Source organism: Sceloporus occidentalis, unplaced genomic scaffold, assembly GCF_023333645.1.
Source record: "Sceloporus occidentalis isolate IW3139 unplaced genomic scaffold, rSceOcc1.0.p SCAF_45, whole genome shotgun sequence".
In the NCBI taxonomy this organism is placed as follows: Eukaryota; Metazoa; Chordata; class Lepidosauria; order Squamata; family Phrynosomatidae; genus Sceloporus; species Sceloporus occidentalis.
The window spans coordinates 864,175-880,165 of NW_028317025.1; the positions used below are offsets into that span (position 1 = coordinate 864,175).

Here is a 15,991-nt window from a genome sequence, read left to right on the forward strand (position 1 = left end):
AAATCTGTGCCAAAGGAAAGTACAATGATCCTTTAGATGTAAGGTTCAGTGGCATTTATGAGCAAGAACGATGGTGACATATTCCATGATTGAGTAATGGCTTTCAAGTAAAAGTCAAAATTTCATAGTAAGAACACAGACATGCACCAACATGCCATGGGTTAAAAGTAAAATCTGAACAAACAAGCCTTTTCTTAACCCTTTAAGCATCCAAAGGGCGTGTAGAGCATTGTAATGCTCGTTGCCTGGCACTCAGAGGGTGTAAGGTTCTATTTTTCTCCAGCTCTGCCACAAATACCAGTTAACCAGGGGTGTACACACACTCTACATGTTTGCTTCAAACTAGCTATTACAAGTGGAATGTCAAGTAGAGGAGGATTGTACTAGAGGGGGAAACAGGTGGACATTATTGCCCCTGGGCAGCGCTGTGAGAGTTACGGATGTGCTGCAACAAGAACCTGCGACTCAAGGTGGGAAGCATTCCTGCTAGACAGCAGCCCCTCCCAAAACAAACTGCACAGTATGGCAACGCTGGCAAATAGCTGTTTTGAACTTTGTGCATGCTGACGCTACACAGCTTAGTACTCGCATTGTGACACATTCACACATGACACAAAGCCAAGAGTCCTGAATATGACTGGATGCTGGATCCCTTTAATACATGTTATCTCTCATCCTGTCTCTATATACATATCTATCACCATTTTTGCATGATATAGAGGAAACCACTTCAAAGAAAGTTCAAACATGGCATCTTTGACAAACTGCCTTGTGGTAACATTTCTGAACCTACGTATGCCCCTTTGCTACCTTACTCTCACCTTCTTGCAAAAAAACCACGTGCTCAGCGATTGCGACAGCTGAAAGTGTGGAAGGCTTTATTTTAACCCCCAACACCACTGCTTTTATTACATATTATACCATAAAAAAAGCATTAATTACAAAAGGACACAATCTGTCAGTATGTCCCGAGTCTGCGTATGCAGCATTAGGTCTTTACGGAGGTGGTTCCCTGCAGGATCCCAAAGGGTTAACTCATCCATGCACTAAAAATGTGATATTGTAAAGAGTGAAAGTGGGAAGATTTTATAATTAAACCTTTAAATCTCCTAAAAACCACCCTCTTTCTGATCACTGTCCAGTGCATGTTTAGAATAAGGACTGCAATTGGTGCAAAGGGTACAACTGAAGAAAAAAAGAAAAAAAGGATGATGGCCTAGAAGTTGTGGAAGAAGTGGAAACAGTGTTACATTACATAATTATACATTATAATAAAAACAGAGAAATAAATGTGGCAGATAGACTAATGTACTGGAAAAGTTAACCCCATGACCACCTGAGTTGGCTGGGGATTGTGTCTTGTTTTTTCTGCACACATAGACTCGGGGTGTTACACACAGTAAAACCCAATAAACAAATATACTATGTACAAGGAGTGTCCTGGGGGACTTTAGCATTTGGCGTCTCCCATTAAAGCACTTTCCCAAACTTGCATGAACCTTTGCAAAGTTGAGAGGAAAACAGAAGTGGTTAAGAAGCAAGGTGGAGACACAGACAAGTAAACAGCACAGACAAGTTATCAACATGACGGATAATCAGGCAAAGGTGCTCTCCAACCTTCACGCTGAGTGAAAACATAGGGTGGTGCTCTGCCCAGTAGGATTTTAGAGATACAATGGAGGCATTGCTTTTTTTGCCCTACGCTTTCACCCAAACAATGCCAACCACAGACAAATGGGTCATCAAGACCCAGACACACAATATCAGTCTGGCACACGCATACAAAGAACGGCTTACACTCAAACAATACCGAATTATCTCACACAGGCCTACACAAAAATTATCCTTGACATAAAAATGCAGACAGCAGGCTCTCGGTACAAAGACAAATACAATTTCATTCTGCCACAAGAAATAAAAAGGAATTACTTTGGTTTTGTGCTTTAAAAAAAGAAAAAATGCATCACAATATATTCTGAAAATCCAGACAGGTCTCAACCAGTGCAAACCCTTCTGTTTAGTCCATGAGCCTACTGGAAAGGCTTGTGTGCAAAGATTGTTCTTTCCAGTTAAGAGTACCCCAAAGAAGTGGTTGGTTTAGATCCTAGGGGCATTTAAAAGATGGGCGGGGAGTTGATTAAGTCAGGTTGCTCCCAGATATCCAAAGTGATTTTGGTCAGATTCACAAAGTTGGAGGCTTGGTTTGCTCTCAAGAGGGTCTTTGGTACAAGGAAGGGGAGATCTAACCTTGAAGAAATCTGAGACGTAACGAACCTAGGGAGGAGAAATACAAATTATATTATCAGTCTAGAGATGAAGAGGGAGCGTTGCTCGCCATTACGGAAAAAGAAAAGGAGGAAGCGAGCCCTAAATTGCTGCAGTGTGTTAAGGATAAGGATAAATGAAAATGCAGTGATCCCTTCTATAAAGCTCCAACACAGAGGAGAATATTGGTAAAAGGACTTACAGGCGACCATACAATGTTACTACAGGATATAAATAAGAGGAGAAGGGTGTGAAGAAAACACGTGTTTCTTTTTATAACAGAGTTAACAATGAGGGGATGGAGAGGAATAGCATGCAAGTATGTAGAGTTGCCAGACTTACAGTGAAGGCAGCCACAATAGCTCCTTGCAGAAAACCCACGAGAACGTCACTCCAGTGGTGCTTGTAATCAGATACACGTGTGTAGCCAACATACAGGGCGAAGGAAAGGAGGAAAAACTGCACTGTGGGCCTGAGGAGACGGGCCCACTTTCCACAAAGCCGGGCCTGTACATACAGCTGAAAGACAGAGGCAGGTTATTAAGTAATGATAACAATTAAAAATGGAATGGGGAAAGGAGCGAGTGGAAATCCGGGGAAGCAATTTCAAAGATGAGAACCATTAATGAAATACATGTTGTTCCTGCATAGCAGAGCATTTTGTTAAGATTGTAAACACATGTAAAAGCTTCCATTTTCTGAGGTACATAAATATTTGAACGTGATTGTTTTAATTTGTACTCGTAATAGCAATTAATGAAAAAAAATCATAAAAAATTGTGGTTTGTGGTAATACCTTTTTAATGGACTAACATTGAATTTTTAGAACTCTGAAAGGATTGTCCTAAAAGCGAAATGTTAGTCCAATAAAAAAAAGGGGTATTACTGCAAACCGCAGTACAGTTTTTTGTACTAGTTAACTGGGTTAACATGGCAATCTTCAACAACACAATAGGTAGCAAGAAAGAAAAAGTGCATCTGCCGCTCCAGGAACTTTTCAGTCCAACCTTAATTTCCTCCAGGACAATAAAACATATCCTTATCCATATTTTAAAAGTTAAGGAAAATATTTTGGTAGAACCACAAATGTAGAAGGACTGGATGGAGAGTGAGAAGAAATGGGATACTCACAGACAAGAACAGCATGCAATACATTCCAAACGACGAGTGCCCGGAGTAGAAGGACAGCCTGGAATACAAAACAAGTTCCAGAGGTGAATCTAGGGAGTCTTTTTTTTTTTTTTTTTTAAAACAAGTCAATTCAGATGAAAAGGCCCTATACATACTACAGAACCTCGGAAATTTAAAGAGCTGCTCCCAAATGAAAGGGAGCATTTATTACTATTTTAATCAATCTTTATTTAATGTCTATGTATTGGCTTAGAAAGATAATTTTTATTAAAGAACAGTTCAATAAAAACTAGGGTCCTGTAGGTGCAATCCTGCACACTTATCTCTTAGGGGTGTTATCTGCAATCTACATAATGACTGCAGCTCATATAAGGCACTGAAAACATTAGTCTGCATTTAAGCCACACCCCAAAGAAGAGTACAAACTGCTGTGACTGAGAACCTTACCTTGACTCTGTTACGTTGGCATGGCTCCCACGGCAGACAAACTCTGTCACGTAACCGGAGCAGTTAATGGTTGACCAATCAGGATTGCAGACTGCCAGGAAGTTGGGTCTGGGTCGCCCGATCATGTATTTGGCCAGTTCAGTAAGAGATTGGCTGACTGAGGCTCCAAATAAGAAGGTGCCCACCACTTTGTACAGTGCAGCAACATAGTTATTACATTCTGAACGAGAGTACAGTCGTTTAGAAAAAACCATATACATTTCTCCTGAAGTGATCTGTGAAAATAGCATATGGAAGGAGAAAATGTTGTAACACTACATCACATACCATAAGTTTAGGGCTGCAACTAACGATCTTAATAATCGATTAGATTATTTTTTCGATTAATCGATTAATCGGATAAATTTTTTTATTTTTTTTTCTATTTAAAATAATGTAATAAAAAACGTACAATTTACACTTTCATCTCTTTATCGCAATGGCCTCTCTCTCTCTATTCACCTTCTTAGTTTACTGACATAATAATAAAAGCTACAAGAACCCAAACACAGTGTTTCTCAAACTAGGTTTTTATACAAAGTTATTAGGAAATATTAATTCATATGTTAACTATTTTTCATATTTAATAAAAACTATGAGAAAAAAGCCTTGTTTAAATTTTTTTTATTTACCAAACTTCCCCCGGTTATGCACATCTGACCCCCAGCTTGCCACTCTGCCCCCATATATGCCTTATACCTCTTATATGCCAGTGATATGCAACTGAGCCACCTGATATACCTTTTACCCCAGATGTTTTATGCCCCCCTGATATGCCTAATATCGATATGCCTTATACCCCCTATATGCCACTGAGCCCCCTGATATACCTTTTACCCCCAAATATGTTTTATGCCCCCCTGATATGCCTAATACCCCCTATATGCCCTGAAATTCATAATACCCCCATACACCACTATAACTCACCCATACACCACTCTGGCTCCTCCCCCTCCCATACACCACTGTGGCTCCTCCCCCTCCCATACACCACTCTGGCCCCTCCCCCTCCCATACACCACTTTGGCTCCTCCCCCTCCCATACACCACTTTGGCTCCTCCCAATCCCATACACCACTTTGGCTCCTCCCCCTCCCATACACCACTCTGCCTCCTCCCCCCTCCCATACACCACTCTGCCTCCTCCCCCTCCCATACATCACTTTGCCTCCTCCCCCTCCCATACATCACTTTGCCTCCTCCCCCTCCCATACATCACTTTGCCTCCTCCCATACTCCACTCTGCCTCCTCCACCTCCCATACATCACTTTGGCTCCTCCCCCTCCCATACATCACTTTGCCTCCTCTCCCCTCCCATACTCCACTCTGCCTCCTGTCAGCCACGGAGGTTCACAAGACACCAGGGAGCCGGGTGGAGAGGCAGAGTGCCGTATGGGAGGGGGAGGAGCCAGAGTTGTGTATGGGAGGGTGGCTCCCATACACCCCACTGACTCCTCCCCCCTCCCATACACCGCTCTGCCTCTCTACCCGGCTCCGTTACTGACAGGAACTTTCACTGCAGCTTCATAGAAGCCTCAGCGTAAGTGAAGGTGCGTAACGGAGGCTGTCTGTGCGATGCAGACCCCCACCGGCTGACAGAGAGGACGATCCTCTGTTAACCGGTGGGGGTCTAAACGATGCGCACAGACAGCCTCCGTTACTGCCCTTCACTTACGATGAGGCTTCTATGAAGTCAGTAACGGAGCCGGGTAGAGAGGCAGAGTGATGTATGGGAGGGGGGAGGAGTCAGAGGGGTGTATGGGAGGGGGAGAGAGACGGAAGTGAGAGACCGGCTGACAGTGAGGGGAATCCAGGTCCCCTGCAGCGTTGCGGGGGATCTGGATTCTAGTGTTATAATCCGATCTCTGTTTGAGGTCGGATTATAATTTTTATAAATCGATAAAAATCGATTCGATTAATCGATAATGAAAATCGTTGACAACGATTTTCATTATCGATTAGTTGTTTCAGCCCTACATAAGTTATCATTAAACAGAATACTTTGCCAAAATGCATTAAAAGGAAAGGTATCTGTGAACACTGAACAGTCCTTTTACAGAGTTTTATGGAGGAAAGATGAGGAGTTTGGGTTTATGATGCTCTTGTAGTGACGGACAGTATTTAAAAGATGCAATTCAGGTACAAAGTGCTAAATGTGGAGCAATCACATTGGGAACTTTGCCCCAGAATTCCTCTTTGTCAACATGGTCCATTGGCCCCTTGCATCAAAGATTCTTCCAGTACAGATAAGTTGCAAAATATATTGAGACAATATATTTAAGAAAAATTGTTCTAAAACATTTTAAAAAAGTGTAATGGAAAAGACTATTTGCACATTATTATTATTGCCATGTATTTAACTATAATGAATGAACAAGAACTGGATCATTATACTTTTGGATTAATGAATTTGTGGCCCAGGAGCTAAAAACTACAAGGCAAGCATTTCCCTTGTGTGGAAGCATTCTTGCGTTGCCTTAATGTTTTAAAAAAACATTGTAAAGTCCCAAATAGTCCTAAGAGTAGCTCTTGTGTTTCAGAACCACCACACATCTTTTGAACTATACTTACTATAATAACTGTGCAAGAAATGGTGACGGCAGCCATTAGCCCATTAGTAATCGTGTCTTCCCGATATGGATATTTGATTGATTCATCATCGCAATAGAATCCTCGTTTGTATGGAGAGTTTACCAGTGTCATAATAATAAACGGCAATGATGCTGCAAAACAAAAAAAAAAAGAAACCAGAATGAGACCAGAATTACACCAAAGCACTGAAAGAGAGATGTTCAAACGTGTCAACATGACAAAGTACAGGGGTGGACAGAAGTATTTTATTACATCTGATTGCAGAGCCAACCATAATAAAGTTACAAGTCATGGCTTCTCATCTTTCAGGGTGCAAATACCTTTTGGAGAAAAAAAAATTATAAGCAGAGCAACAAGTAACATCGCTAGCATAGGAAGATTCTTCACTGGTAGTGAAACACGTTGGATGTGTGACAAATGTGTGTGGATTCCGTTTCTGTAAAGAGCAAGAGGCAAGCTGATGGCTCATGTACTTAGCTGATCCACTACAAATTATGTCATAGCCTGTTTACTGGGAAACCCATGGCATCCAACTCCTTTCACATGGAGAATGTTTTTATGTTTTGTTTTGAAAGTGCTCAGACGTTGCGGCGAAAATAGGTTATTTACAGTAGGAACAAAAAAAGATGTGTAATTCACATGGCATGCTATCAGATTCAATTGATGCCTTTGAATATGGGCTAGATTATTTTTTTATACAGTAGTATACAGGGATACCAGGACTTGATCACAACTTGATCCAGTGAAAATTCTAAGTGAAGTTCCTATTTTATGCGAAATTGCTTCGATACCTTCTATTGAACCAACAGCAGGACTGAATGTCATGGTTTACGTCCTAACGTACATAGTTAATGTACTATGTTGGAACAGTTTTCTTTACTCATATAGATGTTTACTAATAAAGATTTATAAACTGGGGTTTATATGCTAAAGAGAGAGGGATGAGGTTTAGACTTTCTTACTTCATTCGTTATGAAGGGCCAATACTAGCAAGGTTAATAGCAAGAAGGACCGAGCTGGCCTTGTATGTGTAATGGGTGATGAAACTTCAAAGAAATCTCACTTATTTAACTATACATTATACAAAACCTGCCAAGCTCATCCCACAGCGAAAGCTCACTGGGGTTAGACCTTCATATTATAGTAATAAAGTCAAGGAGTTGGAAGCACAACTATATCAACTTTCTCTTTACTGCAAATTTCCTCTGTTTTAGAAACAGAATTTGACAGCAGATAAGAACCATTTAACCATCTAGCCTGCCTATTTCTTTCCTGCTGTAAAAAACCTCAAACCTTATGTGGTCCTTAGTCTTGCTTTATACTGTAAACCCTCCAAACAATAAAGAAAATGATATGACACGCATGTAGAGTCTGCAACTGAATATGTCAAACTACGTCACTCATTAAGCAGGGCCGGTCCTGGACCAGACTGCACCCCAGAAGTCCATTTGTTGACCATACCAGTACATCCCAATGTCTTGTTTTAGACATTTAGAATGCCAATATAGGTATAGATTTATGTGTTCCCCACATGTTGTGAAGGCTTCCACTGCATCCCTTTCAGGTTCCAGACAAATCTGTACACATTGAGGGCAGCTTCTGGAGTGACTCCCGGTACCCCCTTGTCCAAGCACCCCAGGCAGCTGCCTGACTCCCCTGGTACCAAGACTGGTCTTGCTGCTCAGACCCAGTAGAGATCAATGCTTCAGCCTGCATTCAGCAGGTGCACCTACCTACTCTGCAAACTACGTTCCCTACTCAAGTCTATAGGTACTTAGCACAGCAGCGTTAGGCAGAGATATTAGTTAGTAAAACAGGCCATAGGAGTTTGGCCTCTATTATTGCTTTGAGGTTAGAGGGTCAACTGTATTAAAGGGTATACAAAAATTAAGTTAACCAGTTTTTAAACTTTAAGAAGCAAAATGCATTCACACAACCAGCCTGAAATATTCGCAGTGGCTACGTTCACAAGCAAAGAAAAGAAAGACATTTAGAAGGGCAGTTCCTTAAACAAAATCAGGAGCAGGATGAATTGGGCTGCAAAACAGTTAATGTATGCTAAGGGTGCAGTGCTTGGATTACTGGGCAGGTCTCCTCTTTCTCCTCCTTTGCCTACCTGGTCAGGCTGGTTTTGCACATGGCAAGAACCTCATGCAGCTTTGTCTTCTCTAGATACCATTATGTTAGAAAACACACGACTCTCCTCTGGGCAAGTAACTACAATATAATTGCTTTGTTTTGCATTGAGGGCTGTTGATGTAAAGGGTTAAGGTTACGTATTTGCAAATGTTTTCTCAGCAAGGACAAAGGTAGCTTCCTAGTTATTATTTGGCCTATCACAGAAATTGAATAAGGTGTGAAATGAAAGGAGAATGTATCCATTGCATGTATTCACTGAACATTTCAACTCCTTAAATTTACCATGCAGCAAAAGGTGCCATCCAGAGGAGCTGGAATCATTTTCTGCAGCATTAAAGTCATGCTAGTTATTTTCTTGACCGGACTGTTGCTTAAAATGAATCAGGTGGGTGTAGGAAAGATGTCACTGCCCAATGGTGCAGCAAATAGTTGGGACATGGGAAGGGCTACCCAGGGGTTTTACTGAGCCAAAAATATATATCATATAACAAATGAGATTTCACAAAATTCAGGAAACTAAGAATTGCACCCTGCCACCTAGCTTTTCACCAACTGGACACATGAACTGGCTCTGTGCAGAGTTGGCCTTTGCCTAATCCACACCGGAGGCCGGCACTCAGCAGAGTCACATGATGCAATGTCACATGACCCCACAGTAATTCGACAGCTCCTACATTTTTTGTGCACACCACTAAACTGAGCATGTACATGTATAGAAGAAATTAATATCAAGTATGTCAATTTTATTTCTTACAGTTTATTATTTTGTATAATCAAATACTGACTCCTCCACGGTTTCCTATACCAAAGCAGGACTTTATTTTGAGGCTAAGAGCCTCAAAGCATTTCCAGAGGAATGGTCAAGAAGAAGCACTTGGCTTTACCACTTACAAATTGAACCAATGGCAGTGCTTAACTACATGCTCCTATTGCGTCCTTTGCACACATGCATGGACAGGTACCTAGCATTGCAGCCTGGATGACATCACGAGGCACCAGGTAAGCAAAACATTGTGTGTGTAATTATAAATGTATATTTATGTAACCATAAGTGTTCATTATAATTACTAATAGTTTTAGAGTGTCCTCACAATCTGTGTTTTAAATAGGAAATACAGCAAGATGAGAGGATCTAGAGAATGGGAAGACTGGTTTTCACTCCAGAAAACTCCTTTCCTGTGTTTGTAGCTGGAATGGAAAGACGTCATTTGGGAGTCTCTCTGGGCTAATAATGGGCGTAGTAAGAAGATAAGGGCGCTACGGCAGGGAAACTATTACTTCAGTAAAAAAAAAAAAAGCGTTTGAAAAATAGGAGTGTAAAAGGGTGTTATTAAAGGAAACTAATCTAAAAATAATATGCTATAAACAAAATGAGAAAACACTCCCATTATGTTAATTGTCCATTTCTATTCTCTGTAAACTTGTATCCTCCTTACCTACTCAGCTCCCAGGAAGAAAGCACCAGAGCTTATGAATGCAGGTAAGACAGGTGCGGTGGTTATTTTCTAAATACAAGGCCTTCTTCCATATTGCCAGAACGTGAGGGCGTTTTAAGTCTTGCAGCCAATCTCGACGCGGACTGAATTTCATGTAGAGGTCATGATGGCACCTATGTTAACTTTCAACTGCTCTCAGTCGAGGGGTTACATGTATTTGACTGTTTAAGATCTATAATTTGTGCACAAGTCCCAAAACCTGGACACCCTGGTTGCTGGGCTCTGGAGTGCCCCTCTAAAGAGACCAAGATAAAGCTGTCAAAGCCATTCTTCAATTTTACAGCTCCAGAAAAGGGAAAAAAAAAAAAAAAAAAAGCTTTCCATTATGTTACACGATGAAAGAAGAAGATTTATTTCTTTTTACATAAGGTCTCATTGTATCATCCCCGTGTCTGTAAAATACAATAAATATTCTGGACAAAATTATATTATATATCAAACATGTTTTACGGTTAATGCCACAAAATGCAAAAGAAACAAATTAAGATGCGTCCCGTAAAATAGAAAGTTCAAGTTAGGCCATAGTGTTAAATTAGCGGTTATTGTTGCTTTAAAAACGTTCACAAGTTTGCAATCTACTACACTTCAGTTAGCCAATCAATCACTTCATCATTAACAAAGTTACTGTTTTTCCACCTCCCCATGACTAATGGTATGATCCTATACGCTATTGACTGATTTGTGATGGTACAATATAAGCAAAGGGAATATGATGCCAGTCCTGAATAGCATGCAAAGTGAAGAGCCAATGGCATCAGCTGCAGGAAAATGATGGCTGTAAATGTGGACCACTTCAATAACACAAACCTGATGTAAAGTAATACAATTTGAGGATTTGTCATAGCAACCAGTGGAATGTTGCTTCTGATAGCTCCACTTTTTTGGAGGGTCATAAAACTGCTCATTATATATCACCACCAATGTGTATTCAGGAAACAGCCTTTAAGTGTCTTTATAAGTTTTATCTTGTTAATGCACAGCACTAGCATGCATTGTCCTACACATAAGAGACCAGAAGAGCATAGTATATTGTGACCATTTGCTTAAATAGTAATAGAAAACTCCCCAATATTTTTGAAAACTTTTTTTTTTTTTTTTTTAAGGATACTAGTAATAAAAACAAACAGGGGTTCCTCTTTATATGCTGACATTAGCTGTAGTTGTAAACTAGTAAACAGCTCACGGTGAACACATGCTTTTGTTTCATTGGTGGCAAAGTCCTGTCTCACTAAATTGTAAAGAGAGAGAGAATAACAAATGCGCAAAAAAAAGCCACTAATATGTAACCTGAAAAAGATATGAACATTGTTGTGCTATATATATATATATATCATGCATGTACGCCTACACACCACCATGCACACAGGATAGGGCCGACACACCTGGGTGAAATAGCCAGGATCCTGCAGATCAGGTTTCTCAACATGAGGTCCTGAATCCTTTTAACGCTGTATCTTCAGCATATTTAGGGGAACAAAACAAGGGAGGAAACCAGGAGGTGGAGAAAGTGCGCCTGTGCTAGGCACCATGGCATTGCTTATTGTGTGTAACTGGCTTTGTGAACATTGTTATGCAATAACTGTAGCTTATTTGATGGCAGATGAATGTAAGATACAGGCAAAGCAAATAACTATCACCGGCTACTGGAGAGCTTATGTTGTATTTAAGAGCGCTCAGACTGTACCTACTGCATGCATGGAGTGCGCACAATGTTCCATGTGTCTAAAGATGTCTTTAGTGCATGGCACTGGGCACAAACCATGCCTTACTTGCAGTTTCTGATCCTAAGGACCTCAGAGTCACCCGGCCCAGTCCTTAAGCCCTACCCAAAAGGTGCACTCACAAATGCCCAGGCTGCCTCTGAATTGAAGCAGATGGGGCTGTCAGAAAGACAGAGTGACTGGTTGAACTGGTTATGTTTATGGATGAATGTACTGAAAACCGGAAATTCTGGGTGTCTTAAGAGGAGTTGGGGGTCAACAACTGCAGGCCAATAATATCTATAAAACAAGCATAGGCAGGTAAACAGTCTGCAAAGTACAAAACTGCCTACAATCTTATACGTACAAGACAATGCAAGCTTAACCAAGAGGTACATAGGCCGATGTTACTGTACCAAATGCACAGCGTTACCATTCTTTTGTTACAAAAAAGTAAACTAGGATTTATCAACTCAAAGCCAGAGAGTAATCTGACAGAACAGCCTCCTGATCCATTTACTTCCGCTAATTGAATTAGTGGGTGAATCTGATTAAGCCCCTGTGGAGAAAGGGGAAGGGCAGGTACATTAGCTATGCAGCATCAATGTTGAGACCAGGTGGATAAAATGCTTTAACCTTATGTACCCAGTCTATTTTCTATTACACTGTATATACCATCTAGGGATAGCATGGGAAGTGTGCTGAAAACAACAGGCTATAAATACAAAAAAGTAATAATGGTGATTTTGTCACTGTGTATTAACTCTGCTATCTGCCCTGCTGCCTGTGAAATACTTCCATCATTGGAGTTCTGATGGGGTGTGCCATAATTGTAGCCATGTAATTGTGAGTATGGTACTGTCCGTCCAAACCATGTAATATGCATACTACAATTAGCTTAAAAATACAAGATGGTCTTAAGTAGCAAAGCATAATAAACACCAACTTAGAAATAATGTGTACTGAAAAAATTCTATTTTTATTAAAATGGAAAAATCCCACAGAAAGACCCCCATCTCATTGAGCATATAATATAGTGTAGTATACAGTAACCTAGGCAAGCATTGGAAAAAAAAACAAAAAAAACCTCATCTTGCTCAAAAAAATGTCCTTTATCTGCAGACCGAGGCTGCAATTGTTCTCAGTCATGTTTTTGGGGTGATTTTTCTTGGTCAAACACCACACTGAGTGGATTTTTTTGGTAATGCTAATGAAGTCTGTTCCTCAATAGACCCAAAAGTCAGTACATCTGGCTGAGCGATTAAGAGTCATTGTGTTTGTCTATAAACATGTTCGGTAACATGGCCCTATGAGAGCCATATTTTCATCTAATGCATTGTTTTGTTGTATTATTTTGCCTGCCAAGTACACAATGAACCTAGTTCACTGACCAAAAAGTGTGTGCAATGCATCGTACAAAGTTCAGCACACCTAATACAATTCAGATCATAACACTGACCTCGAATGGATGAGTAAGAGCGCCAGTCTACTTTCCTTAAAAGTGAAATGGAGATTCCTTATTCCTCCATCTCTAAGCGCTAACTTAATACTCTCCACTTAGGTTGTTGCTGGGAAAATGTGAATAGGCTAGTGCTGGGTGTGAGTGTCAAATATTTGATCTAATCCAATGGATTTTCACACTGTCAATACCCCTTCCCCCAGTGTAATCAAAGGCAGGTTGGTAAATATCACACTCCTGTGGGGGTAGCCAGGGAGGCAAAGCAACACACACACAGCATATGCATATATTCTGCAGTACCCTCTTTTACATGCAAAAATACTGCACAAAGCCACCAGCCCACACTATTTACAACTAAATAACACAGCCCTGCAGTATCTTACCCATATTCATATCACAAGGAATTAACGCATGTGGCTAAGAGAAAGAGTTACCTCCAAACACCAAAACACTGATTGTTAGGGCTCCATCACATGCAACATACCAGGGTTCCTTGGGCATCGGATTTACATACAACACGTCAAAATCTTTTTACTTGTGTTTGAGTCCCTTTACTATAACGGACTGGCACAGAAGTGACAAATATTCGCTCGTATGGAAAAATAAGATGGTGTTTCTATGGCGAATTGCAGACCCTTTGCGGGAGCTTTATGGTGGCATCAACAGGGGACATCACAATATTTTATGTAATATATGAAACACCGATATTTACAGTGACTACCCCATTGACTATCAACATATAATGCTGAAGCGGGAAGGCAACTGGTATATATCTGCTGCCATACTGTAAATTGATATCCGTCACTGTAACATCAAAGACGCAAAACTTAATTTTATTTTGTTGGGGTATATTTTAAGCGTCAAACTGTACCCATTTCTCTGATCCATAATCAGTTAATCAAGACTCTATGAATATTTATATCGGTTAATATATATAAAAGCGATACCATGATCCGTTACGGTAAATAAACCGCTGCCAAAATAAAACCAACAGCAACATGGTAAGTGCGTGCGTTCACGAATACCCATGTAACTTTTTAAAGGGTTTACATGTCTCTATACAGCCGTGACATGTAATGATCACTCAAGACACGCATCAATGTACAGACCAAAATGCATAGAACCAGTATCCCACATATTTGCATACCAAATAGGCAGAGACGGTCAAATTTCATGTGCATATTATCACAGATCATGCATGAGCGTGCACACAGGTATACATTAACATATCCTGGGGCTCTAAGGAGCTATGGGGGGTAAGTTATGTCTTGTTATGGAAACAGACCTATCTATGGACCCAATTAGTAAACAGGGGGGTCATCATGATAGGGCAACGAGTGGGGGATACTGTAAATGATGGGTGTTAGAAAGGAAACTGGCAAAGGAAAACGACCATAGAGAAGTACAGCAAAGGAAGGGGGTAATTGGGGCAACACAGGGGAAAAAGTAGCACATAAAGAAATATAAAAATAGGTAGAGTACAGGAGGCTGGGAGGGTTGGCCCCATGAAGATAAGGAAATGGACAAGGGCAGGTAAAATCACGGGGTGAGCAGGAGTGGCAAAAGATGAAGTGCACCACAAGAGGGGGCAACAGGCAGTGAGCTCGGGTATTAACGAACATCTGGGAAGAGGGCTGCAAAGGGTGCCTGAAGTAGGGGGAGATGGGTGGGCAGTAGTGGGGACCAAGAGGGAGTATATGACGGGATCCAGGGTGGGAGAGCGGCTGGTATTGTTCGCAGCTGCAGCGAAGGGGTAGTCTGGGGGTGAAGTACAGAGGTAGTTTACAAAGTACCCCGAACAGTAGAGGATGCAGACGCTGACAGCAAAGTTAGCAGCGTAGTCTTTGATACTGCGAGCAACACCTAAAACAAACGTGTACCGGGGCCTAGCACCCCCCGAAAGTTGGAGTGGTATACTCACCGATACACACGCATAGCACGTCCAGCAGGACATACACGTTCCTCCGGCCGGGCAACATCTTTCCCCAGCCCGCTCCGGTCCGTGCTCCGGGACCAGACTGACCGTCCCAGCCCCGCCCACCGAGACACCACACGGAACGCCCATCGCGTGACGTCAGGACTGACCACGCCTTTCATTGTATTAACCTTTTCTGTCCCAGTTACACGTCCATTTTTTTCTCCTTTTCTCACGAAATTCGATCAAGCTACTTTACCAGAGTTTTCCTGGAAGCACACGATTTCTGATTGCAGCCGCTTACTTTCATGTTAAGTAAACACGTTAATATTCCATGTATGTCATTTTGATTATCGATGGCCAAAGGCAAACCATATAATTTAGCTGTCAACTTGTAATGGCCGCTAGGAACTTGATGGTGTGTGAGCCATCCTAGAGGGATATAAAGGTGAGAAAACATATAAGGACAAGGAAATATAGGACAGTATATGATTTCGCAAACTATTTGTTTTTTTCCCATGCCATTTAATACCTGTACAACCATTAAATTGCTTAGAGAGAGATAATTGGATTGGTGGTAGCCTGTGGCAGAAGCAGCATTATCTGATCAAGTATAAATCAAAAAGGATTAGAAATTTAAGCTAACTTAATGGGGATGAATCATCATGCAGAACTTGATAAGGAACTTAACCCTTTCAGGACCAATGCTATTTTACACAACAGCACCAGAGCAATCTACCCACAAAAAATCGTACATGGGTGTAACTAGAAACCACAAGGGCCCCAATGCAAAATTAACCCTGCCCC

The 15,991-nt window shown here is 41.1% G+C and overlaps 1 protein-coding gene across 1 annotated transcript; it reads right to left on the minus strand.

Moving 5' to 3' along the window:
• Positions 1-2,142: 2,142 nt before the first annotated feature.
• LOC149289420 (phospholipid phosphatase 2-like) lies at positions 2,143-15,248 on the minus strand. Its single transcript, XM_089490597.1, has 6 exons — positions 15,191-15,248; positions 6,455-6,606; positions 3,844-4,118; positions 3,397-3,454; positions 2,608-2,784; positions 2,143-2,274 (listed from the first exon to the last, which is right to left on the minus strand). The coding sequence occupies exons 1-6, from the start codon at positions 15,246-15,248 to the stop codon at positions 2,143-2,145; spliced, it is 852 nt and encodes a 283-aa protein (XP_089346723.1).
• Between the last annotated feature and the right edge of the window lie 743 nt (positions 15,249-15,991).